The sequence below is a fragment of the Haplochromis burtoni genome, unplaced genomic scaffold (assembly GCF_018398535.1).
Source record: "Haplochromis burtoni strain Fernald_Lab_line unplaced genomic scaffold, NCSU_Asbu1 Contig_34, whole genome shotgun sequence".
NCBI lineage: Eukaryota > Metazoa > Chordata > Actinopteri > Cichliformes > Cichlidae > Haplochromis > Haplochromis burtoni.
In genome coordinates, this window is record NW_024582395.1 from 2,882,441 (window position 1) to 2,909,785 (window position 27,345).

Here is a 27,345-nt window from a genome sequence, read left to right on the forward strand (position 1 = left end):
ATCTTTAAACAAGTATTTCAGGTTTTGCATACAGAGAGGGTTGTTCAGGATTTACCCCACCTGTTTGCTGACTTTAGCCCAGGTCTTCTTCAAACGGTAGATAGCACTTCGATTGAGTGCGGATGTGATTTCCAATACTCCGTTGTAGTTGTTCAAACAGCGACATATGTCTGCCACAGCAACCCACTTCTCAATGGAGTTGGCCCTTGAGCCCACATCAGTATGGGTCATAATCTGCGATGCCACCAGGTTACTCATCTTCAAAAGAAAAAGAAAAGAGTAGTATGGTATTAATGAAGAGCTATAGGTACTGAATCTTTACAGAAGAGTCTGGAAAAAAAATGGTGCTTAAACACATTGGAAGAAGTTACATCATTGAAGTGCTGACTCGTTTTCATGATGTAAGGTGTCCTTTCTGTCTTATCGACCTTCATCCATCCCTGGCCCAGGAACTCTCTTCGAGAGGGAAGACAGAGATATACCCAAATGAGATCACACACACTCAAGTATAGCAGAGTATAAGTTTCATTTTCTAATGCCTCTGAAATCAGATGGTAAGCAAGTGCAAATCTATTCTCTGATGTTTGGAGTTCTAAAGTTGAAATAAAATACCATTAGTTTTCATTTATGTCCTTCTAAAAGCATGCCCAGTGCCCATAAAGGGGATTTATGTCTCTTTGACCTGATGCAGATCACATATGAGAGGACTGACTGGGTTTCATGAGAGGACTGACTCATAAGGGATGCTCCTGAAGACGATGTGATCCAGCAGAGTGATCTGTTCAGCCAGCTCCATCGCTGAGAGAGATTCAAAACACTCTGCCTTCGGGCAGTCCGCCTACACACACACACACATTCAGAGACAAAGACATAAAAACAAATGACCCCAAACAGAAGCGAGATAGTGAGATATAAATATCTAATAAAGAGACAGGCTGTGATAAATATGGTTTATGACATTTGACAGTCCCTGGGTAGCATCACTGTCAGCACAGAGTCTATTTACCCCTTCTGCCCAGAGCTTATAACAGACGCTTTTCACAATTTACAAACCCAATACGTCTATTTGTTTGTGATTTCCAGAGATAACCGATCCAATCTAGGAAATTGTCAGTGCTTGTGATTTTTTTTTTTGTCATCATGTGCAACAGGTGGTGATAACTGTGAAAGTATTTCGCAGAAATTTGTAATACTTTGTAACTACATGAACAAAGCCATAAAATTAGGTATTGCAAAACAAGACATTTAAGCTATGTAGAAAATTACTTTTTCTCTTTTTATACTGGAGATAGAGTAGATAGATTAAAGCTTGCTAAATAAGCTCCTCCCTTATTGGGTTGCCAGAGCAGGTAGCTCCACATCCAGCATCCACATCAAATATGTGGATGCTGGATGTCCTTTCTGACACAACCCCAAAATGACTGGTGTCTCCTCCTGGTCTTGAATAAGGACCTTTTGCATCTTAGGCAAATTTATAACTCGCTATATTATAGAGTCACTACTAAAGCTAACTGAATAAAATACCTTGAGATTTCAAAATAAATCTTTTTTTTTTATCTTATAGTGGGCATTCGTCAAGATGCCCACTGTTGATCTACTGCCTAAAACAATCTGATTTAGCTTTCTTCACCCTCCCCTTAAATCACCTTTCTTCTGAAGGCAATGAGAAAGTTTGAACAGCATGTGGGTAGTGCTGTGCCTACAGCCAGAGCTGTTTGCCTGGGATAAACATATCGATGAGATCTCCGCTCCTCACTTTGATATAGATCCAAGAACAGATACTGAGGGTTTAGGGCAGCTGAATTTTGAACTTTGGCTCAAAGGAATTGTTAATATCAGTACCCAGGATGAAAAAGTTTGTATATATGACAGAAAATAGGGAAAAGCTTCATTTTCTCACCATCTGTAAGATGTCTTCTATTCTCAGTTGGGCATCTTCCTGATCATCTTGAGAAAGCGCACTATCAGACAGAATAGAGGAGAACAGTAAAAGTATTAGAACAAGAGAGTGTTAAAAATTAAAAACAACACTATTTGATGACATATATTTGTCATTCAAAGGTGCCAAAGTGCTTCGTGAACATGCTGCTTGTTTGTACGAGAGCATGTTTTTGTATGTATTTGAGTTTCAGCTGTACTTTAGTATGTTCGCAGTAGCTTTCCTCTCCTGAGGCAGAAGGTCTGGATCTCTAAGCACCTCCTCCAGGAGACAGATCACTGACATCTTAAGGTCCCCATTCATCTCAAAGTCCTAAGCACAAACAAATACATGTTTACATTATACAGACTTTGGTAGTAATGGTAACAGTAACACAAGCCTGATTTTGATTCAAACTAAAATCTTAACCAGAGAAGTGAAGATAAAGAGAAGTGAAGTAAACAAACAAACAACACAACTGGATTAAATGGAAAGTCTAAGTGGGAAAAATGTCCTCTATCATGGTATATTTCATTTTAGTTGGTGATATAATACAGGGTACTTTTCTGTTATTAGTAATATACAAAGCAGTTTGTCACATCCTCCATCAGAATAGCTCTGATCATTGGGACCTCTGTCCTGTGGCACCAAGATGCTTTTGTTCTGGTTCTTGTGGTTTTAGGCTCTTTGTATTGGTCTCGTTTCAGTACATCCTTCAGATGCTTGACCAGACTGGGATGAGAACAATTTATAGGCTGGGTCTTTAGGCTCTTTACTGTGTTTCTTGTGGAGGATTTAGGTCAGTTTGGTAAACTCATTTGTTTTACTCAGAACCTACATGTTTCAGCCATGTAACTAGTACATTTAACCATTTATAGCCAATTATATTTCATTCTTCTAAATACTGCTGCTTTTTTGATACCTGGTTTTTAGCACTAGATACATTTGCTTTTTTACTCAGATTTTTTAATTTAGATTTTTTTAACCAACCTATTTTGCAGAAGTATTCCCAGAGGCACAAGTACCCATAGTTAAGAACTTGCATAATAAGACAATTACATTTCATGAAGTCTGTTGTTCAGCTGATGTGTAAGGTACTTTAAAATACCAAAGAAAAAGCTACCACTGCACAGCTGATTAAATAGATGATTATTAATCTCAGTAGATATATTGTTAACAAACTGAGGAATATTATTCACATATTATAATTTCACATACTACCTGAACTACAGGTGATTCTACTCTTGTAATTAATATCGCCTCAAGTCTCCACACAATAAAAGCATCACCCGATCAATCATCAGTCACGGCGGCATAATACTTCTTCCAAATCCCCGTTCCTCTTTCATTTCTTACAGTCTTTTCACTTTCCTCTCCTCCAATTTTCTGCTTTACTCCTACCTCAATTTAACTCCTGTTTAAAGGTCAGTTTTAACAAGCTCTTTCTGTTCTCTGGCCTCTAAAAAATAAGTGGGTGTCTGTATGTGTGTATGTCACTGTGCGGGCCTGTGTGTTAATAAGCTGACTAAAGCTGGACTGTCATCACAGCATTTTGTTTTATCGAAGAAAAATACATAAAACATATCGATGCAGTTAGAGTGTAAAGATCTCTGCAGGGAGGCAGGCAATTACCTTGATGTTCAATTCATTAGAGGCTGGCTGTTTAGCACAAGAGTAGGCAGGCTGAGCCAGCTGACCAGTTAAAACAATATTTGGTGTGTGTTTGTGCACAGTTTGCTGTTTACGCGATCAACTGGGAGCAGTGGAGCAGAGCGAGAACGCATCAATCACCTGTTTTAATGAGACCACAGACTTGATCACCCCAGCAAAACACTGGACCCACACACACACAGACACACACACACACACACACAGCATGCACAGAGAGTGGTGGGTACAGACAGACCTGTGAATGTTTGGAGACCCAGTGGCGCAGAACATTGAGAACTCTATTAGTTGCAGCTCGGCGAATGATGAACTCTTTATCACAGGTTCTTTCAGAGTTAGTAAACACTGGATGGAAAATCAAAAACAAACAAAAAGCAGGCATTTCAAAGTTTTGAATATTAAAGCATCACATGAGCTATTTTTTAAAGGTTCATGATTATGGAAACTGAGTTATGGATTATCCACTGACCCTGTCCCCCAAGAGATGTTACTGCTTTAACAATATTAAACCTATATATAACTAAAAAAAAGAAACAAAATTAACCGTATAACGTTTTTATTTTATGCCCACCACGGGGTTATTATACTTCTGGTTTTTACATTTGAGTTATTATTCACTTTTACATTGTTTTTTCTTTATATTTGCTTTTTGATTTTTCTGGTAGCTTTTGCAAATAGAATTATGATCTGGATGAATTGTTTAATCATTTTTACTGTGTGTGTGTGTGTGTGTGTGTGTGTGTGTGTGTGTGTGTGTGTACCTGGCGGTGCACCGTGTCCTGCTGCTGCTGTGGCAATAGCGAAGGCTGAAGCTGGAGAGACTGAGCAGCGTGAGTTCTCCCCTGGCTGGACTGCAGGTGCACAAGCACATAATTATCATCAAAGGCAACAACAGCGTGAACATAAACGCTAACTTTCCTTTCAATCTAACATAATGAAATATGATTCCAATGTCTATTGACTGAAATGATTTTTCTTTTATGTCTTATTGCTTTACCTGAATATAATCACTGTTTCCTTTATAAAGTAAAATTATTCTTTTCATAATTTTTTTTTTTAATTTTCCTGTACAACCTTGTTTGTATAGGGCAAAAAAGTATTCATGTAAAACATTCAAAAAATACTCTGTAAATAGAAGATTATTTGTTATTAGGGAGTATACCAAATTGGAAGGCTCTGAAATGGCCGTGGACATTTGTGAGGCCTACATACTGTCACATGTTCTTAACATCAGCTATCAACACATGAATTTATTATATGGTTTGTGACTTTTGAATGGATAAAATAAACAAAAATAAAGATGAAATAAAGATGCAATAAAAATATCAAATGTTCTGCTTGCAGCATAGACTTTCTTCAATGTTATTCTGCCTGTCAATGAACTTGATCCACTGCAAGAAAAATCATGCTGACAAAGCTAAACACAAATACTTTAACAAACACATGTATATTGCTGTGTGATGTATGGGTTTTGTATTTTAGTATGATGTTAGTCTATAGGGTCAAAGATATCTGCCTAACTCTGTGGCTCTGTAAAGTAGCCTGCACACATAGGCGGCCTCTTACCAGGCTGTCTGTAGCGAAGGTGTCGAGGTGTGGAAGGAGAGCGGCACGGCGACATATCTCCTGCTTCACTGCTCTGTGGAGACTCTGGGATGATTTTCTCTAGTGACGCTGACTCCAGTACAGCTAGAAAGAAGGAAAAGCAAAGTTGAAGATTGCTGGTGGTGACCATGATGCTAATGGGTGTTTTTTTTTTACTGGACAAGAGGCCCATTATAACTAAACTAACAGAAATTACTCAGTATAGAGGTCATGCCTGGCATTACTGTTAGTTTGATGAAACTGTTATAGTACTTCTTATAGTGTTATGTGTGTGTTATGTGTGGGTGTTGCAGATAGATGATAGATAGATAGAGATAGATATATATAGACAGGATGATTGAAATAGATAGATAGATAGATAGATAGATAGATAGATAGATAGATAGATAGATAGATAGATAGATAGACGATAGATAAATAGATAGATAGATAGATAGATAGATAGATAGATAGATAGATAGATAGATAGATAGATAGATAGATAGATAATAGATAGATAGATAGATAGATAGATAGATAGATAGATAGATAGATAGATAGATAGATAGATTTAAAACAGTAAGATTTTTCACATAATCACTTTTAACTTGTGCTCAGAATGTCACACTGGTAATTTACCAGCATGCATATGCACACACATTAAGGAGACAAGCCAAAAGATCAACAGACATATACGTGGATGCACATTAGCTGCAGGTACACATAAGCACAGAATGTACTGACTGATTAAGAGCCCAAGAAGCTCAGACAGTATAGAGAAGAGGTGAAGTGGCTCTGTGGTACCAATGCTAATGAGTCTTTGTCTCCTTGTAAGCGGTTAGAAGCACATGAACCTCTCATGCACATACACACACACACACACACACACTCCATACACATGTGCAAATATTGATGAGTGTCAAATTGAAACCGTGTTGCCTGAGATGCCCTGACGCTATACCTCTCCAGCCTGAGAGAGCTGCTTAACACTACCATTAGAAGATCTGAGCATGTGTGGTGGGAAGGCGGCTTAGCTGACTTTGGCACACAAATGCCAGGAGATAATGATGTCCCACCAGGCACTTGTTCTGCTCTTACAGGGAAACACTTCACTCTGTCATTTGATTAGTAACCTTCAGTGCTTCATAAACCCTTTAGTACACCAACAACTCTTTAAATGTATAAGTTTAGTGGCAATACATACACCGATAATATACCTAAACAACAAATATAGTCCAGCACATAGTCTCTAACAGCATGTGGCCTGATGCTATTTGATATAAAGAAGCAGAAAAGGTTACCGGACATGCTTTTTGACCTGCAGGCAAAATTTAAAAAAATCTACTGTTAATTTTAACCTGTGAAAGGTTTTTCTGACCCCCGGTGGTTTAATATCTTTCCTTGCTGAACTTGAGGTAATGCGAGTGCACTGCAACATCACTTATCACTCATTACTACTGTTACAAATGCAGCAAAGCACACTTCAGACCCCATATGCTTAACCTCATGTCAATATTAGTGGCAGCAGAAAGCTTTCAGCCTAATTTAAGTATTTTTGCGGTCTGACCTAATAACCTAAAGCTAACAAACAGGAGAAACATTCATATATTTATGTGCCTATTTGATTATTTACATAATCTGTATTATTTTTCAAGTACTAAAAGTTGACAATGATTATTTCCCTGTTTTTCTTATAATACAGCAATGAAAACCATAGAATAACAGATACATTTCAACAATATTCAGTCCTAATGTTCTGAAAAGTGTAATAGGGGAAACTATGAAATACCTCTCCGTATACTCCGTCGCAGTTTTCCACAGAAGGGGTCAATTCTGGGGACATCCTCTCCCTCTGCAGTTGAGCAGGGACTCTGGTCAGGCGAGGAGGGAATAGGAGGAACTTGGTCTTGTGTTGGCTTAGAATTGTTCGGTGGAGGAGAGGTGGAAGAGGGAGGGGGGGGAGGAGAGGAAGTAGTTGGGGTTGGGGTCTGAGGTGTTGGTGTCTGGGCAGATGTGGGGCTACTGCCAGCAGACTGGGAAGTGTTGTTGTTGACACTGTAATTGGACAGAGGACTGGTCAGATCAAGGCCCCCGACTCTGGCGGTGATAGGGGAGTGGAGGGACAGCTTTCGAGTTCGGACGGGGGAGGTGGTCCGGGATGGGATGGACAGAGGAGGCGGAGAGGAGAACTTGCGGCAGAGACGAGGAGATTTGTCATTCACGTGGTCCACGCCTCTGTTATTTTGATTGGTGGCAAAAAACAGCTCCAAAGACCTAAAAAGGAACATATGTATTAGCAAAATAATGGAATTGTTAAAAACAAACAAAAAGAAAATCAATGAAGAAGTATTTAAGAAAAAAAGACAAAAGGAATCTGGAGATGCATCAGCTCAAAACAAAATTGCTGGTCTTTGTAAAACTTTCATTACCAAAGGGTTTTGTTAGTTTTGTTGTTTTGTTTTCCTGTATTGGAGATAAGTGTTGATTTAGAGGCAGAATCCAATATCCCTGTGTGTTTTCATAAGTCAAAAAGGAGAAAAGTGTGGCTTGGGAAAGAATCTGAAATTTTACAGTGCACTGGGTAAGCCTGAGGTACAGAGTACTAAATGTAGGACATTCAGCTACTGCGGTTATCCAGAGTGAATTAGAACGAGTGGGCACATACAGTACAGTAAGAAATTATTAAAACAGTGACACAATTTTCACTGTGATACAGTCATCTCTTCTACGCTGAGAAATAACTAGAAATAAAACAAAATCTTTGAGGTTACCCTGGTGACCGTCAGCTTTAATAGTCAGATATTTATACACATATTAAATTAACAGTGTGGGAATCGCATACCTTTGCATGCATGGCTTCCTACTTTCAAATAATGGCGGAGGCTAGACGAGTTAAGCTAACTCAGTGCTGCTCTAATTAAGCTGAACCCAGAGAGACTCGTCATCAAACTGTGGAGTCCTCCTTAGCACTATGAAACTTTATGGTATTTATCTAGTAGCTGCTTTCTTTTTATGAGCTGGAACTGCTTGGGTTTAGTCTCATTTGTGCCATCATTGATGGTTTAAATGAAGAAGGTATATTAAAATCAGTGACCACAGTTGGAGATTAGCTGTTGAACAAAATTTAAAAGCTTTCATTTATAGAGCCAGCTTAAAGTGTCGTGGCAGTGGTTTAGGGAACTACTTGCCGTACTTGATTAGTACACCAAAAGTAAGGTGACTGACTTGTGCATTTGAAACATTTAGTATCTGCATTATCTATAGTTGTTGTGATGATTGTTCATGTCCCCTGTCCTAAAACTGCTAGATCATACTGGGCTAAAACTATAATGTGAATATATAACATGTCAACAAACTGGAAAGACTAGGATTTTAGTACTTGTGTGGTTTACATGGCAAAATCACAATCAACAAAAATGTGTTCAGCAGAAAATAAACCAAAAATCATCTTTTATTGCAGATTTGCAACATTTGAAATGCTTTGTTTAGCAGGCAATGAAAGCGTGTAAAAGCTTTAATCAACAAGCATTTGGATTATCAATCTTATGATGACATTTACCCTTCAAACAGACTTGTGTGTACAGAGCTACATCGAGAAAGAAGTAATCATGCGTAGATAAACACGCTCACAGTCATCATTTAGTCACACAAATCTGTTATTCAGCAGGAAACAAGGGAAGAAATTGCAATCCAGATAGAAAGAGGAGGGAGAGAAATGATAGCAGCATAAGGGAAGAAAAGATACAGGAAACGCAGAGACGACCAATACCAAAGTACTTTGAAGCAGGGAGTAGAAAAAGAGGACGCAAGCGGCAGAAGATGAGGGACTGGAGGAGAATAGTAAAAGGGATAAATGTGGTTAAGATAGATAGAAAAGCCTGAAGGAAGCGATACTTCTGTGATAAAACATGCCACAGATCAGCTAAAGATTTAAGAAAATTATTTCATAATTTCTCCCATTCCTATCTTTATATTGTTGATTTAAAACTGGTGGAATCACAATCCCTGTGAGTTTTCATATAAAGAGCTGTTCTGGCAAAGTAGAGAGGAAAGTCATGCATCAGTTAAGTATCATAGCAGAAGAAAAGAAGAACAAGCAGGAAAGTAGGACAGAGATAGCAAGAAGGGAGGCAGAAAGAAGAGCGTTGGTTACTTGGACTGATCCATGGCAATCTTCTTGATCTTCAGACTGTAGTCAGAACAAATGGGTGAGATGGACAGACGGTCAAATGAGTGGTACTGCATCCTGTAGCTGGAGGGGATATGGAGAGACAAGGGACATGGATGACACAAAATGTAACGAGATAGAGGATGGTTTAAGATAAGAATATGGAGGGATGATAAACAAATGTCTCAGAAGAGTAAAGGTGTGTTTGAGAAAGGGGACAGAAAGTGTGTGAGTCAGACAACAGCAGCACATGTTCAGTGTCCCAGATGTCAGCACATGACCACATGGGAGAAAACTCCAGCACAAAAACACAGAGCTGGATTTTTGTACATGTATGTAGGTTTTATGCATTTGCTCAGAGAGTTGGCATCATCTTCTTTAATCTAGAAAAACTAATAAAAAAGAGGTCAGCACTTCATCTGTCAGCCATTTGAGTCTTGTTCCAACACTAAACCAGCACAGAGTGTAAATTCACCTTTACCATCATTAATAGAGTTAGCTGATGACTTAGCACTCCACACTCATCCAAATATGCAAAGCTAAAACTGAGGCTTAAATACAGGCCAACAAACAATTGGATGTTTTCATGGTGGGCTGGACTTAAATTAGAACAATGTTTAGAATTTGACCCAATGATAGAATCAGACAAGAAGTTAAAGGAAAAGTTGTATTGCAATAGATTCTCTGCCCGCAAATCACTGCAGAATTTCACAGTTTCATAGTAAATCCAGCCACTCATTAACGTGATATTTCTGTCTAGAACATAGAGGTAGACCCTTTTACTAGCATGGCTAAAAATCACCTTATAAACCTCCTATTGTAAAGGTTTTTTTCTGGAGAACAAAGGAGAGGGGAAAAAAAGCTTTAGTAAAGAAGTGGCATCGCTTCACACAGGGTGGTTCATCTTCCCGCACCACTCTGGTGCCTGGATGGAAGGAAGGCCACAGGCCACAGTGAGTGAGGTAAGACATTTTAAAACCAACCCTCGGGTGGAGGAAAAGGCAAAGCTTTTCCAGTTGAAAAGCTAAGTTAAGTAAAGCTGTGAAAGGAATATAAACAGACAATTTTGATGTAGCCATGGGTGAGAGAGAGAGACAGAGAGCTTCAGAAAAGTAGAGAGACAGAGAAACGTCTCATCTAACACACTGATTATTCCTACGACTTTGCCAAAAACAGTTTGAAGCATCTGTTCAGTTGGTCTCCAAAAACAGGCCAGTTTATAGTTCAGTTAGTATGTGTTTAACCTTGTGGACAGAGGTGAAAGCTGCTTGCTTCTTCCAAAACACTGACCCACATCTGACTACATCATTCACATATTTACAAAAAAACAAGTAAAAGGACGCTCATAAAACCCTCTCAGAACACCCAGGTAATGGCAATATACAAGATTGTGTGTGTTTGTGTTTGCAAAGGGCACAAATACTGGCCGGAATAAATGTGCCCATGTTCGTAAAAATTTGATGGAGCTCAAACCAGTAAACAGTATTTCCCTGAGGATTTATGAGGCGCTTCAATCTGCACGGTAGCAATGAGCATGTACAGAATCTGCTTTCAATCTGTGTTTGTGAATGGATATTTGCATGTGTGAATGGTAAGACCTGATAGGTATGGAGGAGAAGGGCTTCTTGTAGATGTCAGCCAGCTTGTCCATGACCACGGTTGCTGTGGTGAAGATCCTGTATGTGTGCAGGAAGGTGTTGAGGAAGTCTATGGAGAGGAAGCGAAGGTCGGTCAGCCTCTCCAGCAGCCGCTCCACGCTGGCATAACGGATCTGGGGGACCTTGCAGGAGTTGAGCGTCTTGCTGAAGCAAATGTCAACATCATCTTTATGGAGACGCACATCGGATCTGATGGATACACACGTACACACACACACACAAACTCATAACCAAGCATGGGTGACTGCTGGGTTGCTAAGCTAGGCAAAGGTTGTGAAAGTAACTGAGCAAAAACAGCCAAGGAAGATAAAAAATTAATATAAAACCCACATATTTCAAAGAAAGGACGCAAATAAGGGAATACCGTCAAGCAGATTTCAGCAACAGCATAAATTAAAAGGAAACAAGCATAAAAAACCATATTTTTAACCAGATGTGCCATCACAGCTTATGTTCTGCGACACGTGCGTGGCATGAAGAGATAGCTTTCTCTTCACACACACAAAAATACTTACTTGATCATATAAGGCACTGTGACTTTTGAGTTTTCCTCAAACACACTGGTCATCAAGCCATTACAGCGAATATTATCTATGCACTGCAGAGACGGAGAGACGAGAGTAGCGAGATGAGCAAATGAAAAAAGAAAGAGAATTACATATATAGTTATTATCATGTATTTTTTAAGCTACAGCATTTAAAGCAGATAAGTGTTCCAGATCTATTCTAAAATAATCACGTACTGAACATCTGTTTTCTTCCTTTTTATTAACAGTAAATACAGCACACTCTTTGACACTGTTTCACAAGTCTCATTGAAGGCACTAAAAAAAGAAAGTTATTTAAAACTGTCAGTGTATTTGTTTTTTTTGTGCCTGACTAGAATTAATGCAGAGTGACATGCTTGTTTGGTGTTACCCTGTTTATGAAGTACTGAGGCACTGAGCTGAACTCAGCCCTGGGGAACTGCACCACAGTCTGTGTTTACTAAGCCATCTCAATGCCCAACGGAGACATGCCCTCGTTATTTGAAGGTCCTTGTTTTTTGTCTTTGTCTGGGTGTACATTTGCATGATTTATGTAGTACCTGGCTAATATCACTAGTCCAGGCAGCTTTCTCCTGTCGTGACGGCGCCAGCAACACCACAGTAAAAGAAGACGAGTCTGACGGCTCTACGACAAGCTTAAAGTCCAGCTGACCAAACACCTGACCACCAGCTTTTGCTGTGATAGATGAAAAACAATGAGCTTTTTAAACTACAACGATCAATAATTCATAAGTACTGTAAAAATAAAATGCTTGCACATACACAGTCATATTTTACACACACATACACACAGCGGGCTAATTAGGGTTAACCTGCTATATTCCCTCTACACCCCTCTGAGGCTTGGGTGTAAAAATGAAGTGTACACATGTATGTGTTTGTCTCAACACTTTTTGTGTGTAGATGTTTCATCAGACTCCCTAATTGCAAAATGGAAAAAAAAAAAAAAAAACAAAAAACTAATGGATCTGTAATGTTAAAAGATCTAAACCTGACATTTAAAGGGGTGAGCGTTTGATAATTAAAGGGAAGTCACAGGCACTTATCACCTGACACCTAATTAACCTCAGTGAGTGGTAAGGGAACTAAATGAGCCATGAGCTGTGCATGTATTGATAGGATGGACATAGTACTTGATTGATGCGATATACTTACACTCTTCATCATTAGCGTCTGGTTCCTCAATAAGTGTGCAGTCAATAAGGGACAAAACTCCACCTTGCTGCAATAGTTTAAGAGAAAATATGCACAACTATTTATTGGTAATTTGGATGAAAATGAATGTTGATTTACAAAAGAAATGTCTTTGCTGAGGTATAGATACACTGCAAGGGTAACCCTGTTCTCACCTTGAGAAGGTGAAGTTTTCCCCCAGAGCTGCGTGTGCAAACAAGGAAGTGTTTGGTAAAGAGAAAACACTGCCTTTCCCCTTCCTTCTTCAGAGAGAGGGACCCCAGGCGGACTTTGCTTAGTTTCCCTCGCTCTACCGATGGCAGCTGGATCAGAGACCCTGTGGAGCGGGAGACACGCAGGATGTTACATTTGATGAAACCGGCAGTAAGCTGAGGGATGTGTAGCATTTACAATGCCACAAACACAGACATGAAAAAGTGATGTTAAGTGTCTCAACATGACAGTGAATGAGATTAAAAAAAGGAGTCGATCTTTGAAACAGGCAGGTTTAGAGGCAAAAGTTAGTCCCTGTGGATTAAAAGCAGACAGGAACCATGGATCAGTAAAGTGCACTGTCAAAACTGGCATCAGGGCTTCGTTTTGTGATGTGTGATTCAGCTGCAGAAGAAAAATCTCTGTCTTCTCTACAGCGCATTTGTAAGGAAACTTGACATTTGTCTTCCACCTCCTGTACTAGCAGGTATTATGACCCAAAAATGCACACTTTAAGTGGAAAATTGCATCCGCACAAAACTGCATAATTTTGATTAAAAGGATTTAACTGTAACAGAAGCAAGATTACATATTAAGTCACAGTAATAGTTCTTATATCCATAGATGAATGCAGGTATGTCACTTCAACAGTATTAAGGTTTCTATTAAACTCTTATTTCTTGCTCTAGAATACTTTGGTATACAGAAGAGTTAATGGACCCCTTAATGACTGTAAAACACCCAGGTCCCGTGGCTGCAAAACAAACCCAAATCATCACCCCCTCACCACAATGGTGATGGTTAGTATGAGGTCTTGGTGCTGATATGCTGTGTTTGGTTTTCTGCAACTACTCTGAGAATTGCACAGTCTGACCTTGGGACGAATTTGCAGGGAGGTCCACTCCTGGGAAGACTGTGGAAATATAAACCTGAATGCTCCAGACCAGCAAACTTGCAAATTTTCTGCCGTTACAGAGGTAGCGTTTGGCTGTTATTTACCCTCTTAATTCCCACTGAAGCAGAAAAGGTGTACTACAATTTTCACAGGACTGTACATAGAGTCCTGTGAAACCTTTATTTTTCTCATGACTGTAGCCTACACGGGTGATATTGACCAATCTATTTGTCTGCGCAGTGGGGAAAACTGTGGTCATGGTCTAAGTGCATCATGTAGGTGAGATGTGACTTAAAGGAATCATACACAGTATAACACTTAGTTAATAATCCATTAAGGCTTCTTTAGCAGTCAAACAGTCTAGACCAGGGGTGGCCAATTATTATCCCAAGGGGCCTTCTTGGTGCAGCCGTCCAACCAGTCACAGTCTGTTCTTGCTTAGCCCCTTGGGAAAATTAATTTCCCACCCTTGGTCCAGACAGTCTCGTTACTTTCTAATGCTCAGAAAAATATGTACCATTCAGTACCACATCTACATTATAACTGGAAAAGCTGACAGAGAGACAAACCTTGCCACATAGCCAAGGCCATGAGACAATGAAAGATTTCCAACTTCACCGAGTTACTGATAACAAGTTGACAGAAAAGGAATTTCTTACTATCCAGGAAACCTTCAAAGATCTGCTGTCGTTGAGGTTTGCTCTGCACTGATGAAGACTCACCCTGTCTGACGAACGTCTGGCTGGTGTCCAGCAGGATGTCACAACCTTCCACTATCATCCGTTCTATAGCCAGGTTCTTACGGATGTTTTCTGTGTCGCTCACCTCATCGTGCATTACTCTGGCCACACACACAAACACACAAGTTTGTTCAGGATTCAACAACAAGAATTTTAATAGAAGTAGACGACTCTGACACATACCTGGACAATTCCTCTAATTTGGACTTGGCAAATTCAAGGCTCTTGCGCTCCACATGCTCATGAGGGGTGTGAGCCAGTAATTCATGCAAGGTGATGATGTAACGAGGAATCTTGTTGAAGGAAAGAGCACAGTAGCACATGGAGACAAGAATTGAGAAAAACACACATGTTGGAGTCATGTTACGGTTTGTTTGTGAATACAAGAGGATGCTGATGGTCGTTATCTACCTGGAACATGGGGTATGTGAGAAAGGTCTCGAGCATCCTCCCCTCACAGGCAGCATTGGACTCATACTGCTTTAGAAGCTTGTCAAAGTCTCTGTTCTGCTTACAGTTGGCCAAAACCTGCAGGCTGTACTGATGGTTACGCACAAATTCCTGGTAGATGTTTAGCATCGGCAGCAGGATGTCAAATAGGTCAGCTAGAACAAGAACACACACAGTACGTAAGCCACATGAAGGCAAAGTAGTTATTAAATTATCATTTGTAGTGCTAACAGCAGTACAGTAACAGTAGCTGATGTTCACAAGTATCTCCCATCTCCACTGCAGCTGGAGTATTAGCTTGAGGTTTTTCATGATTATTTGTGATTTTGAAAAATTAGCAGAGTTGCTCCTAACTGTGATTTTAAGGATTGTTATTCCTTTATCTGTACTTTGTGTGTACAGGTTTTTAATATATTCTTGTTTTGGTCTCTTAGATTTTTATGGATAGTACTTCATATGCTTGTATTTTTCTCCACTGTTTATGTCTCCTTCTCTTTTGTCTTTGTATTAGTTCTCTCTCTGCTTTCCCCTTACAATTTTATTTTGACACTTGCTTTTCCTTGTGTATATCTTGTTCTTTTATTTCCTGCCTTTGTCTTCCCTCTTTGTAATTTACTGCTCCCATCTGTGCTTCACTGTTCAATCAACCCTATGTGTATATACAGTCCTGTCTTGCCTTTTGTCAGCTCATCTGTCCTCTGTTTTTATTTACCAACCTAATTTATTTCCAGTCCACATTCAGTGAGTCTCTTGAGATTTGTTTTTTCCTCTGGTTGAATGATTTTACCAATGTTACTCTTTTTGTCTGGAATTAAAGTTATTTTATTTTTCCTAATTTAAATCTTTTAGGCACAGATTAGGCACCTGTCCACATGTTTACAGGTAAACATAGTGTGTGTGTGTGTGTGTGTGTGTGTGTGTGTGTGTGTGTGTGTGTGTGTGTGTGTGTGTGTGTGTTGTGGCCTTTTATCCACACGTAAATGTCATTTTAGGTCACTGACAATTGAACTTTTCAAAACATACTTCCACAGTGAAGAGTTTCAGAAGTACTGTTTCTGGGTTTTCATGCAGACAAGAGGAAAATAAAGTCTTGGAAAGGTCCTTTTTTTTCAGATCGCGTATTGAGTTATCCTTTGAAAGCTTCAAATTGGCCAATATTTCTGCTGAGTTATGTTTATATCACCACCTGTTGCTTCAGCACACTCCTGACGTCAGTTTTCACAATGTCATGCTGAGGCATATGTTTTTCAAAATTAAATTTGCTCTAATTGTTGATGACTGTACAGAGGATAGAGACATGAATCTTTACAAAGAAATTTATGGGAGAATCTCAAAACGGCAAAGATGTTGGCCGCCCTCAAAATGCCCACCAAATAGTGAAAGAAAAAGAAAGAATAAAGAAAAAGCAAAATCATGACTTCGGATGAAAATAAACTGCCAAATCAAACAGAAAGAAATGTATTTCTATAGCTGTCTCTGCAGAACCTATGTAGGTTAAACACACATTTTTCAGTTGGAATCGTAAGCATTTGAATAGTACTCATAGAAAACTGAAGAATTATAAATACTGATCAAAAATACTGCAGAATTTGTTGATATAAAACATATTATAGCTCAAAGGACTGCACTGAATCAGTCAGCAGGAAAGGGCGAGATAAGGCCTGCATGTTTAATCAGCAGACCCTGTTCTTTTTGAATTTGTCACAAGTAATTTGCTGCCACATCTTTCAGCAGTCCGTCTCCTAGGTGATGCTTATCTGATGGGGAGGGGTTGTTTTAGGAGGTGAAATGATGGGATGCCTTCTGGGTGGTCATTGTCTGTCAAGACAATAACTGCCCTTGTTGCCAAATGAGATAGGGAAACGTGCGTATGCATGAGTGAACAGAGCAGTAAGACGTCAAGTATGACGTCCGAATGAGACAAACTGGTTGCAGGGAACCACTGAAAGCCTGACCTTGATGTAACTGAATAGTTGCAGAGAGAGTGGGTTTGTGCGATTTTTGCGCTTTATGGGAGGACAAGTAACAGCTTACCCAGCACCAGAGTTGGCCAGTTGGCTATCCTCGCCTTCAGGCCTTGATGAAAAATCTCATGAAGGAACATGATGGTCTCACTGAAGACACGTTGCGAATACAGTGTGAAAACAGAAATGAAAAGAGGTTTCATCTATTTATTTATCTTCAGTCTCTGTCTCTGCTTGTGCACCATGCGTAATTAACACTCCAGAGATTAATTTGCACTCACAGATGGACAAAACATGTTTGTTAATCGCACACATACACACCTGTTGAGGAAGATGCTGCTGACGTCGTCATGGCTGATGGGGGGTTTCTTGGAGCTGGCAGCCATCCTCAAAGGTCTGAGAAAACAGTTGACCAGGATATAGAGCTGGTGGACGTACCTGTTATTCCACACATAGAAAAATTTTCAAACATTCAAATTAACCCATATTTTAATGATAATGTCTCATTAAAATAGTATTAATTGGGTGCCAACTTTGTAGTCAGATGATACAATTTCCTTTTATTTTGTTTTTAGCAGAAAGTTATACTCTGGTATACTTAGTTTTATTAATTCATTTGTTAGATTTGTAATTGTATTTTATATTTTTTTACATTGTATATTAGTATGTAGCACCCCCACCACCCCTGCACAATGACGCAGGCTACTGGTCAAATGTCAGCTGTCAATCAACAGTCAACATGTAGTGAGCACAGACCAGACTATGGAAGAAAAGCACATCAGCAGGTCGGTAGAGCGTAAACTGTTAGCAGCTGTTCCAGTGCTATAGAGTCCTGCTTTTTGCGTAGGACATTGATGCAAATTATGCTAGCACACGTTCCCAAAAGGCCTGAAGCAATGAGCATCGAGTGATAGCACTGTCACACTGGGAACAGAGGAACTGATAAAATCCACTGACATCCACTTTATTGTGGACTGCATTCATAATTTTCCCAACTTATGTAGTTAAGTCTGTTTAATGCTCCCTGGCAGCACCTGCCAAGCAGACAAGAAACTGATGCTAGAAGGATACAGATACATGAACAGCCAATCGCTGTCACTTATAACCACTAAATTTGAAAGCTGGAAAGAATCCCTCAAGAAAGGTGGGGCATTTTTACGCAGTTTTATTTACATTAAAATGTGTGCTTGAACTAATATTTAATATTGTGCTGTAGATGGCATGTATAAAAGAAAATGATAGGACCGTGTAGTTTATGCACTCGCTGCTTAAGAAGCAAATAAACAGTCTTTGGATGAACAGGTCAGCTGGTTCATTTGTTTTTTAGGACGTGTGATCAACATAATCTGTCCATGACTTTGGCTAACATTACGAATCCAGAGAAAATCTGGGTTATTTTCCTTTGTCAATCAGGGTGTGTAAATATGACTGTGATTCACTTTAGATTTGTTAAATCTAAAAAAACCAACATTAAAACAATATATAAAGTACTCTATATTTATCAGTAGAGTATATATCGTATATATGATATATATACCCTACAGCACAGTGCTTACAGTAGAAAAGATCATGACAGTCATTGTTTCCTGAGCTATAGTCGACACAACAAGTGAGATAACATCATGTGCTCTAAGGCTTGACAACAGTGACAACTTTTGTGCAGCGTGTGTGACTCGAGGCGTAATGCATTTGCATACTCGGTCTCTGCCTCCACCATATTGAAGACGATCTGGTTCCTCTTCCTCATGCTTTCAGCGTGAGGAGAGCAGATGTAGTCCTGAACAATGATCTTCCACTTCCTCCGACAGAGCCATCCCCGCATGAAACTCTGAACCTACAGATATAAAGACGTAGTAGTACAACAGATACAAATGAAAAAGCTTAGACAAGTTGCGTTATTTTTGTTTTTGTGACTGTACTATATTTATTCATTCACCTTTTTGATCTTTTTGATATCCGGGTCGTCGTTTTCATGGAAGACATGGTAAGGCCGCATGCGCTCCTTAGTTTTGTTCAGAGCTATAATCTATTGGAGAAATTCAGACACAAATATGAGCACAATGTAGATGGTTTGACAAAAAAGATTTAAATTGTTAGGTAAGAAAAATATCCATAAGACTTAATATAAACTTTCCGCTTTTTCTAGAAAGACGTTATATTCCTGTAGGAATCACCATTGATCTTTTGTGTGTGCGATAATCATTGTTGGTGTGTTTTCACCAGATAAGCATTAGACTTCCTCATCTTTGACAATCTGCTGCCTTCATTCAGAAAGAGAAAATGAGAGAAGATGGAGGCTCTCAGCTGGTGATGGTAAACAAATTAAGGATTACATCATGCGCCTAATCACCTGAAGTGCATCGTAGGGCACAGAAAGTGCAATCTTCTCCTATTCTAAACGAATCGATATAAAGCATACTAGTCACTTTTTTTTGTCTGATTTTACAGCTGTGAAATACTCAATGCAGACAACAGAGACAGATAAGCCTGTGACATTTACTCGCTGCAGGCAAGAAAAGACAACCACAAAGTTAATGCCATCTTCATTAGCTCTGAAAATGAGGAAAGGGAATGAGCTGGACAGATGCCAGATCTCTTAGTGGAAAAACAGAAAGTCAAATTTCACTACAATACAGAGGACCAGTTTTAAATACCAGAGATGACCAACTTCAAACATAGCCAGTAAAGGATTCTTCCTGCCAACACTACCATCTGTGCAGAAATAAACCCAGCAGAGGTTAGGACGAGCTGTAATACTGGTTTAGCCTCAACTATTTGTTCATACCTTTAGGCTTCTGACAGGCGTCTGACAGTATAAGTTTATTATATAGTGAGTAAAGGATGAAAGATGAAACCCAAAACATTTTCAGCCACAGCGCTTCATCTTCATTTTCTTATTCACTAGCGTGATCATGCAAATGGCAGCAGAGAGGAGCATGTCTGCCAACTGTTGACAGTTACAGTGGCTAGTTGGTTTAATTATTCATAAACACGGAGCAACACACACACACACACAAACAAACAAACAAACACGGGTAAGCTTTAATGAGATGGATCACCAACTGCACACTGGCTTTCTCTTTTTCCACGAGCAGTCCCATTGCACTGGCAGATGTTTCTTAACATAAAATTACTTTCTTTCACGTTTTCATTATCAGCCAGACTCCGTGTATCCTGCCAATGACAAATAACACCAGTTGTTTTAGGGAGAAGTATCTGCCACACTTGTTGCTTCGAGGGAGCATTTCAAATAAAATCATCATTAGGTGCTAATTCGCTAAACAGAGTGCTGCTCCTGTCCCAAAGACAGAAATACCATATGCAAGTCAAATGTTTCTGCAAGCGGCTATTGACGCAAATGAGCAGAACGCTGTCAAGTGACAATGACAGCAGAGCTTTGATTTGTGGAAATGTTTGCAGCCGGCCCAAATAAGCAAATAACATCGCCTGGGGACAACTGCTGCACAGACAAGAATTCAATTTGAGTCGAGCAGCTGCACAATCAGAATAACTTTACAGTTCCTTCTGGTAATTCCTGTGCCACATAGAAGAATATAGCATTGGGAGAACAGCGCTCCACACATAGCATTCATTTCTTCTTTGATAGAAGAATCATGATAACTTAAATTGTTTAAAAAGGAAAACAATGCAATTACTTTCTCTTTATTTTTACAGGCTGATATTTTCTGAATAAAATAACTATAGATTTTGTATCACCTGATACACTACCAGTGAATAATTCTAATGAAATCAAGCATAGCTTAATTCAAGAAGGCCAAAGATAACAATTTAGCCACAATGTCAGCTAAACGTTTAGCTCTTGCCCTTTTATGCCCATTTAAACTGCTTTAGTATGCCTACTGTTCCCATGCATCTGCAAGTGGCTTTGCAACCCGCCTTTACCCCAGCTACTTCTTTTATGCTTTTTAACTCTTTCCCTCTTGTTTCCTTTTCTGAACTGAGTGTTTTCTGTCATATTTCAGGACTGCTACGAGAACAAAATGACTGAGTGTGCATCAGAAGTTAGTAACTGCCCATTCCTGTGCAGCTTACTAGGGCTACCCTTGGAAAAATCAGGAATCTGATCCCATCCGAGGGATTTAAAAAAATGTTTTATCTAATCTAATCTATGTGCTGTCTAATCTGTGCTGGGGTCTTGCTGCACCTCACTTTGTTGGAGTTTTCTAGCTCCTGTAATTCTTTCTTATTAACAATGTTGCAGAGGTCACTTTTGTTTTGTATGTGAGCATGGGCATGTGATTTATCGCATGTGGGGTTGGCAGCTGTTTGCAATAAAACTGATGGACTGTCTTTATTGAACAGTGGGCTTCTCTTCCTACGCTCAGAGGTAACTGAAAACCATTCCCACTCACACCTTTCCTGAGAAAAGACACACATAGTGAATACCAGCATGGTCTATGTACACCCTACATATCTTTCTTTATTGAGTGACTTGAATTGTGATTTAGGCTGGGAGGGTAATCGCAGAATTAAAGTTTCTTAACATTTTCTTAAAATCAACTTGGTGGAAGGCTACAATCTGTCAAGAGCAAAATACAATTTAAAGACATAGTGAAAAAAGTTAATACATTTTCCAAGTCATAAGACATAAGACTCCTGTACAACTTCAAAAACTGTATGACTCATCCTGAAGGGCATCCAGATTCATCAACTCAAATATAATTTGTGGTGACTACCTAACTCTGCCTATCATATAAAACTGCACTGGCTGTTTTGCTCAGTTGCTGCATAAAGGTATTTGTTTGCTTAAAAATCTTAAAAATCCTTGCTTACAGTTCTTTTGAAAAAGCATGCATGATTTTAAATATTAGAGTCCTTAAGACTTCTGTCTCAAGAAATCCTAAGAATTTGACAATGCTATAATAGTAAGCTGATTTTAATAATATAGTTCCTAGAGTTCCTTTCAAAGTAACCTGTGTAACAGAACACCTGCCTCCCAGAGCTAGCCTGTCAGAAGTACAGAGTACTGTGTGCTTTTTACTATGAAGACAGCTAGTCCAGAACCCAAGGGGTTATTTTAATAAAGAGGGAAGTTAAATGCAGAGAATCAGATGCTATCTTCTGAATTCTTTGAGATGTACTTGCTGAACTGTATCCTAGAGAAAGAATTTTACAATCTAAAAAAGAAAAAAACATTTCCAACAAAATTCCACAAACAATACAAATTGTCTGTGATATGAATAAAATGTTAACAATTCCACCTTTTAAGGTCTATGTGCATTTGTGTCGTGCGTTTTCACACATGCATAATGTACCTCTGCTTTAAGCCTCTCAATTTCAGTGTCCTGATCTTCTAGCTGAGTGCGCAGCTGATTGGCAGCCACCTTCTCAGTCTCCACGATCTGTACAAGGTGGATGTATTTCTGCATCAGCACCTCTCGTTCGATGATAATGTCAGAGTAACTGAAAAGTTCACAGAGGATAAAATGTCAATATAAACAGCTAAATAATGTGCTGAAAACAGAATGTATACAAAAATAAAAAATGAATAAGTAGTCGCATGCATAAAACACAGCAGCTCTCACTGCTTGCTGCTGTAGTTTATATAGTGGGGGAAATGAGTATTTGAAAGAAAAGAATTGAACAGTCTCTCATTTTTATGGTAGTTTCATTTTAATGGAGAAACAGAATATCAACCAAAAATCCTAAGAAAAAAAACACATTACATTAATTATTTCACTCAGTGACATATAAATCAATTTACAACTTTTATGCCTTTTTTTCTGGATTTGTGGTTGATATTCTCTCTCTTTCCATTAAAATGGAACTAACATAAAAATAGAGACTGTTCATTTCTTTGCAAGTCAGCAAACTTGCAAATTCAGCAGGAGATCAAATAATTATTTATCCCATTGATTATTGCTTCAAAGAATAACAAAAATCAATTTATGACTGAAATATATTCTACTGTGTAACCAAAAATGTGTTTTCATTACAAGAGGACCCTGATGTTGAAAAAATCTAAAGTAGATAGTATCTAACTTCCCTTTAAAACTGAAGCTCATAATTGTACTCATACATAGGGCACTAGTGCAATTATAATGTACTGTGCATACCTGGCCTGCTGGATGGCCTCCACCCATTCATCGCACTCACACTCTTCCTCTGTCCGTAGCTCCAGTGGTTTCTGTCCATCATGACCAAACATGATGAGGAAGTAGTGCTGACAGAGAGATGAAGAAGGAAAAAAAGATTTTTACATTATTGTGTCACCCTGAAACTGGACAGAAGTGTTTTTGTTGTACCTTTGCTAATAATACCAATGCTGCAACTTTAAAATATTTCTTTGTATTTGCTTTCTATCTTTTAATTGCACAGATTATTCCCACGTAGAGTTCGGCACACCTTACACTAAGCAGCAATATCTATCCCATAGGGTGGAGAAAAAGGGACACAGTACGGGGGAGGATGGGTGGCTCAGCACGCTTAGCACACAGTTCTTATCTGTTGCTCCCTTCTCCACCAGCCTTTTGCCAATTAGCTTGCTCGTTGCCTCCCTCTTTCCCTTCTCTCGTTTTCTGCCTGCCTCTCTTATTACTCTGATGAATTTCGCTATGTAACTGCCTTCAAAACACTTCCCCACACTTACACACAGACACATGCCAATACATGCAAGTGCAGAGGCACACACCTACAGTAGAGCACACACACTAGGCATTATGTGAAGTGATAGAGGCTTTTATTCAAATGGTCATGTCCTGGGGCACTGGGTTACCAGAAGAGCTGCTATTCTTAGTCAAGGAAAACAGGGACGACTGAGCTCTGCATTGGCTTTCTCTCTCCTCCTCTTCTCTTCTCTTTATCCCACCACCTCTTTCCTCCTCCCTCTCTCTCTTTGCACTTCACCTATCATCCCACTCCACCTCCTCTGCCCCGCTCAACCAGCATCCTCACTTTTCTTGTTTTCTAATCCCACTCCTCCTCCTCCACATCCCTTCGTACTTTCATCTCTTTGTGTCTCTCAGTAAGGACTCGGTGAACCAGATAGAGTCCAGAGGAGAGACGTTTGCCCTGCAGGAGGATGGTTGGGCTTTGGCCCCTGCAGTGGGGATGAGCTGGGGACTGAGGACAGGATATGTGAACACACACACACTCATAGACCCTCCTCCATTTCTATCCCCCTATCTCAGCTTTTTATGTATCTGTCATTTCGATTCACTGCCTGGCTGTATTTTATTATATCAACAATAATCTGTGCTCTAACAGCCTTTGACAGGGAGAAGGATGGGAGGAGAGAGGAAGAGAGAGACAGGAGAGGGAGGTGTTACATAACATTTCTTAACTGAGTACATATTTCTAAATTGTGTCACAACCCAACAAGATAACATTTCCATGGCAACAAAATATCTGCCGCTGCTGCCTTGTTTTGCACTTCCATTTTCTCCTTACGAGTGCTGCCTCTATTCATTTAAGGCTTTTATTTATCCATCATGCAATTTCAGGCATAAAAGGAAATAGTCTTCAACAGGAAGTGAAACATTGAGCTTAAATCTCTAGATGGATAACCTTTTGCACATCTAACATAATAGCTGTTATGTATTTGACCAACTGTGGCACTATACGAGTCAGATGACAATTAATCTATATTTGCATGCATGCAAATATTTCCACATCATGTTGATTCAAGATCCTTTGATCACACAGATGTCTGTGTTGTTATTTTCACATAGAACAAATCAATGTGCTTTTGACATGCTTGCTTAAATAATCACAGCTTTTAATTAAAGTGAAAGCAGGAACACAACAGTCTAAAATAAAAGTAAGAGTCTTGCATTAAAAATGTTTATTCAATAATTATATTTTCAGCATATAGTAGTTAAATATAAAAGTCTACATATAAGTAACAATCTACTAGTAAACAAACTTAAAGTTGTGTAGTACTCTATTGACTTTTGGACCAGTCGTAGCACCACAGACCTACTGTTTTCCCATTTTTCTTGTTTTGTTCATGAAACATGAATGCGGATGCACAAACGTGATTGGATGGAGAGCGGCACAGTGCGCTTGTAATATGCAAGTTACAGCACAATTTAAAATATTAAAAAGAATAAGGTTTGTGGATGTTTATGTGGAAGGAAGCGCAATACCCTAGTTTCTTAGACTTCAGGCCTTTATAGAGTGATTGGGTGAGAAAAACTGAAGGTAAACATAACTTTTATTGTTTTTTAAAAAAAAAACCTGTCAGGGCACCTTTAAGCAAAGTATAAATTTTCATGCTCAGTGCAGTTTATATTACATATTATCCTTTTCCCCTTTCAGGCATGTAACTTATTACGCAATACAAACATTGCACTTCTTTGCACTAAATTTCTCTTTGAATGTAATTAACTACCTTTTGATTTATACCTGCTACTTAACAGATCCTAAAGATGGTACGTATGCTTGATATATATTTTTGTATCCTGCCTTAACATTTATATTCTACCATTCTGCCAAGTTTTTTCTGCAACTGTGACCCAATTGTCACCAGGCAATCATTAAAGTTTAATGTTACCGCATCCTTTACAGAAGATTCTGCATCATGCTGGACCCCTAAAGCATTCCAGTGAATTGCTCTGTAACATTGTACTGTGTCCTCATTAGTTGGAGGAATTTTTTAAAAAAAAAATTGAGGACTTGACTGCTTCTACGAAACCTATAAACAAAGCGAGACCTCTGCACATCTCATGAATGGTACTCTGACTGTCTCTGAGCTATGACCACAGAGCTTCCCAACTTTACAGTACAGATCTGGACTCCTGGCTCAGTCTCCCTTCAAATCGGCTCAAGCGTACCCTTCATCCCTGAGGGCCTTCGTTGTACTGTAAGAAATTTCATTTAGACAAATAAAGACAGCGAGGAAACAAAAGAGAAAAAAGACACTGAGCTTTTTTTGTGCTCTTTCACTCTTTATTTCACTTGCAACCAATTTAACAGTCCCCTGATACACTCTTTAAATCCTGATGTGAGAAACAGCAGAAATCGGGCCGTGACAGCATGACATAAAGTCTATTTTACTTTCACCAAGCAAAGCTTAAGAACAATGTAAGGCAAAAATGTTATTGTGCAAAATCATTTTTCACTTCAATCTTTAAAACTACCTGCTGTGAAAACAGAGGTAAGGAGCTCTTCGAACAAAAAAATGACTTTCACAGTCCAGCACAGCCTAAATGTTGGGGAATGAATGCCTGCCACACACATGTACGAGTTAATAATAGTGCAGATGATGAAAAGCTTTTTCTCATTATTAAAGATTTATGAAAGCTTAAAATGAAATTTGTGTTAATAGATTTATTAGCCAAAAATGGCTGGCGGACCCAGAAATACTCATCTTTTTTAATAAATATTTAAAAGCAGAGATGGCAGAATCACTGTGATTGGGGACTAAAACAGCCAATAATGATGCAACACTACCGTCTGCTTTGGGATCTGCACTGATGAGAGCAAAAATTGCATTTTGCAGCACTACAAATGGGCCTTAGTTTTTCACTTCATTCTAAATATCAGAATCTCAAAGCTATTTTCTGCACCAGTGTTCTGTGCTTCAAAGAGACATTAAACCCCAAACTATTAGAAGTTTTAGCTTCACTGGAGTTAAATTAGTATGACCCCAGAGCAGAAACTCCACAGTCACACATGCTGTAGTATATAACTTGTAGGGTAGTTTGGAATTCATGTCTCAAACACGAAGCCCAAAAGACATTGAATTTTATCATGAAAGAAAGGCAGTTTTGCCAGCCTTGCTATCAAAAACCCAATATAATTTCACGACTAGGGTATGAGCCAGTTGTGTTTATGCACAAAAGCACACAACAGGTGTTTGTGACGGTTTCAGCTGCTAGAATAGTGAAGCTGTAAGTAGGTCTGCTTGCTGTTTTTCTAGTTTAGCTGTATACATAACCATTAGCACATTACTTGTTCATTGGTATATGCACAGCACAAGTGCAACTTGAGTCAAACCTTATTAGGTGGAAAAGTCACCAAAGTTTTTAAGCAGTTAAAAAATAGAATTGAAATTATGACTATCACTTTAAACCTCTATAAAAACGGAGCTGAATCTCAGACGCTGCGGGCCTCAGCTAGCTGTTAGCATTTATCATAGAAAAAGACTGAACACATTTTATATTTTTGGAATTTCCTTTAGACAGACAAGACCTAGGTAGAGGCACTTGTCTATAATGCACACCACCACTTTTGGAGCAAACCAAACACATTATATTAGCACAAACAGCTAATAGCAACTGTCAGTTGGTGTCTATTGTCTATCTGTCCAAAAGTTAAAGTTTGGCTGAAACTGCATCATGCAACAGGACAATGATCCCAGGCACACCAGCACAACTACAGCAGAAAGAAACAGAAAAAAAGG

The 27,345-nt window shown here is 39.0% G+C and overlaps 1 protein-coding gene across 3 annotated transcripts in view; it reads right to left on the reverse strand.

Moving 5' to 3' along the window:
- The window catches only part of rasgrf2b (Ras protein-specific guanine nucleotide-releasing factor 2b), a 42,201-nt gene that overhangs the window by 3,875 nt on the left and 10,981 nt on the right, over window positions 1-27,345 (reverse strand). Inside the window, exons 2-25 of one of the 3 annotated variants that reach the window (XM_042219531.1) lie at window positions 23,057-23,163; window positions 22,256-22,403; window positions 18,916-19,005; window positions 18,677-18,813; window positions 17,301-17,417; window positions 17,050-17,129; window positions 14,977-15,170; window positions 14,749-14,858; window positions 14,548-14,666; window positions 12,894-13,054; window positions 12,700-12,766; window positions 12,084-12,220; window positions 11,512-11,594; window positions 10,937-11,140; window positions 9,324-9,422; window positions 6,960-7,444; window positions 5,153-5,275; window positions 4,348-4,437; window positions 3,825-3,931; window positions 2,139-2,251; window positions 1,901-1,961; window positions 735-838; window positions 372-456; window positions 61-258 (exon numbers count right to left, since the gene is read on the reverse strand). In XM_042219531.1, the coding sequence (XP_042075465.1) occupies window positions 61-258; window positions 372-456; window positions 735-838; window positions 1,901-1,961; window positions 2,139-2,251; window positions 3,825-3,931; window positions 4,348-4,437; window positions 5,153-5,275; window positions 6,960-7,444; window positions 9,324-9,422; window positions 10,937-11,140; window positions 11,512-11,594; window positions 12,084-12,220; window positions 12,700-12,766; window positions 12,894-13,054; window positions 14,548-14,666; window positions 14,749-14,858; window positions 14,977-15,170; window positions 17,050-17,129; window positions 17,301-17,417; window positions 18,677-18,813; window positions 18,916-19,005; window positions 22,256-22,403; window positions 23,057-23,163 (3,219 nt within the window). Of the gene's footprint in view, window positions 1-60; window positions 259-371; window positions 457-734; window positions 839-1,900; window positions 1,962-2,138; window positions 2,252-3,824; window positions 3,932-4,347; window positions 4,438-5,152; window positions 5,276-6,959; window positions 7,445-9,323; window positions 9,423-10,936; window positions 11,186-11,511; window positions 11,595-12,083; window positions 12,221-12,699; window positions 12,767-12,893; window positions 13,055-14,547; window positions 14,667-14,748; window positions 14,859-14,976; window positions 15,171-17,049; window positions 17,130-17,300; window positions 17,418-18,676; window positions 18,814-18,915; window positions 19,006-22,255; window positions 22,404-23,056; window positions 23,164-27,345 lie in introns of all 3 variants that reach the window. The other 2 variants (XM_014332599.2, XM_005919116.3) reach the window with 2 other exon arrangements.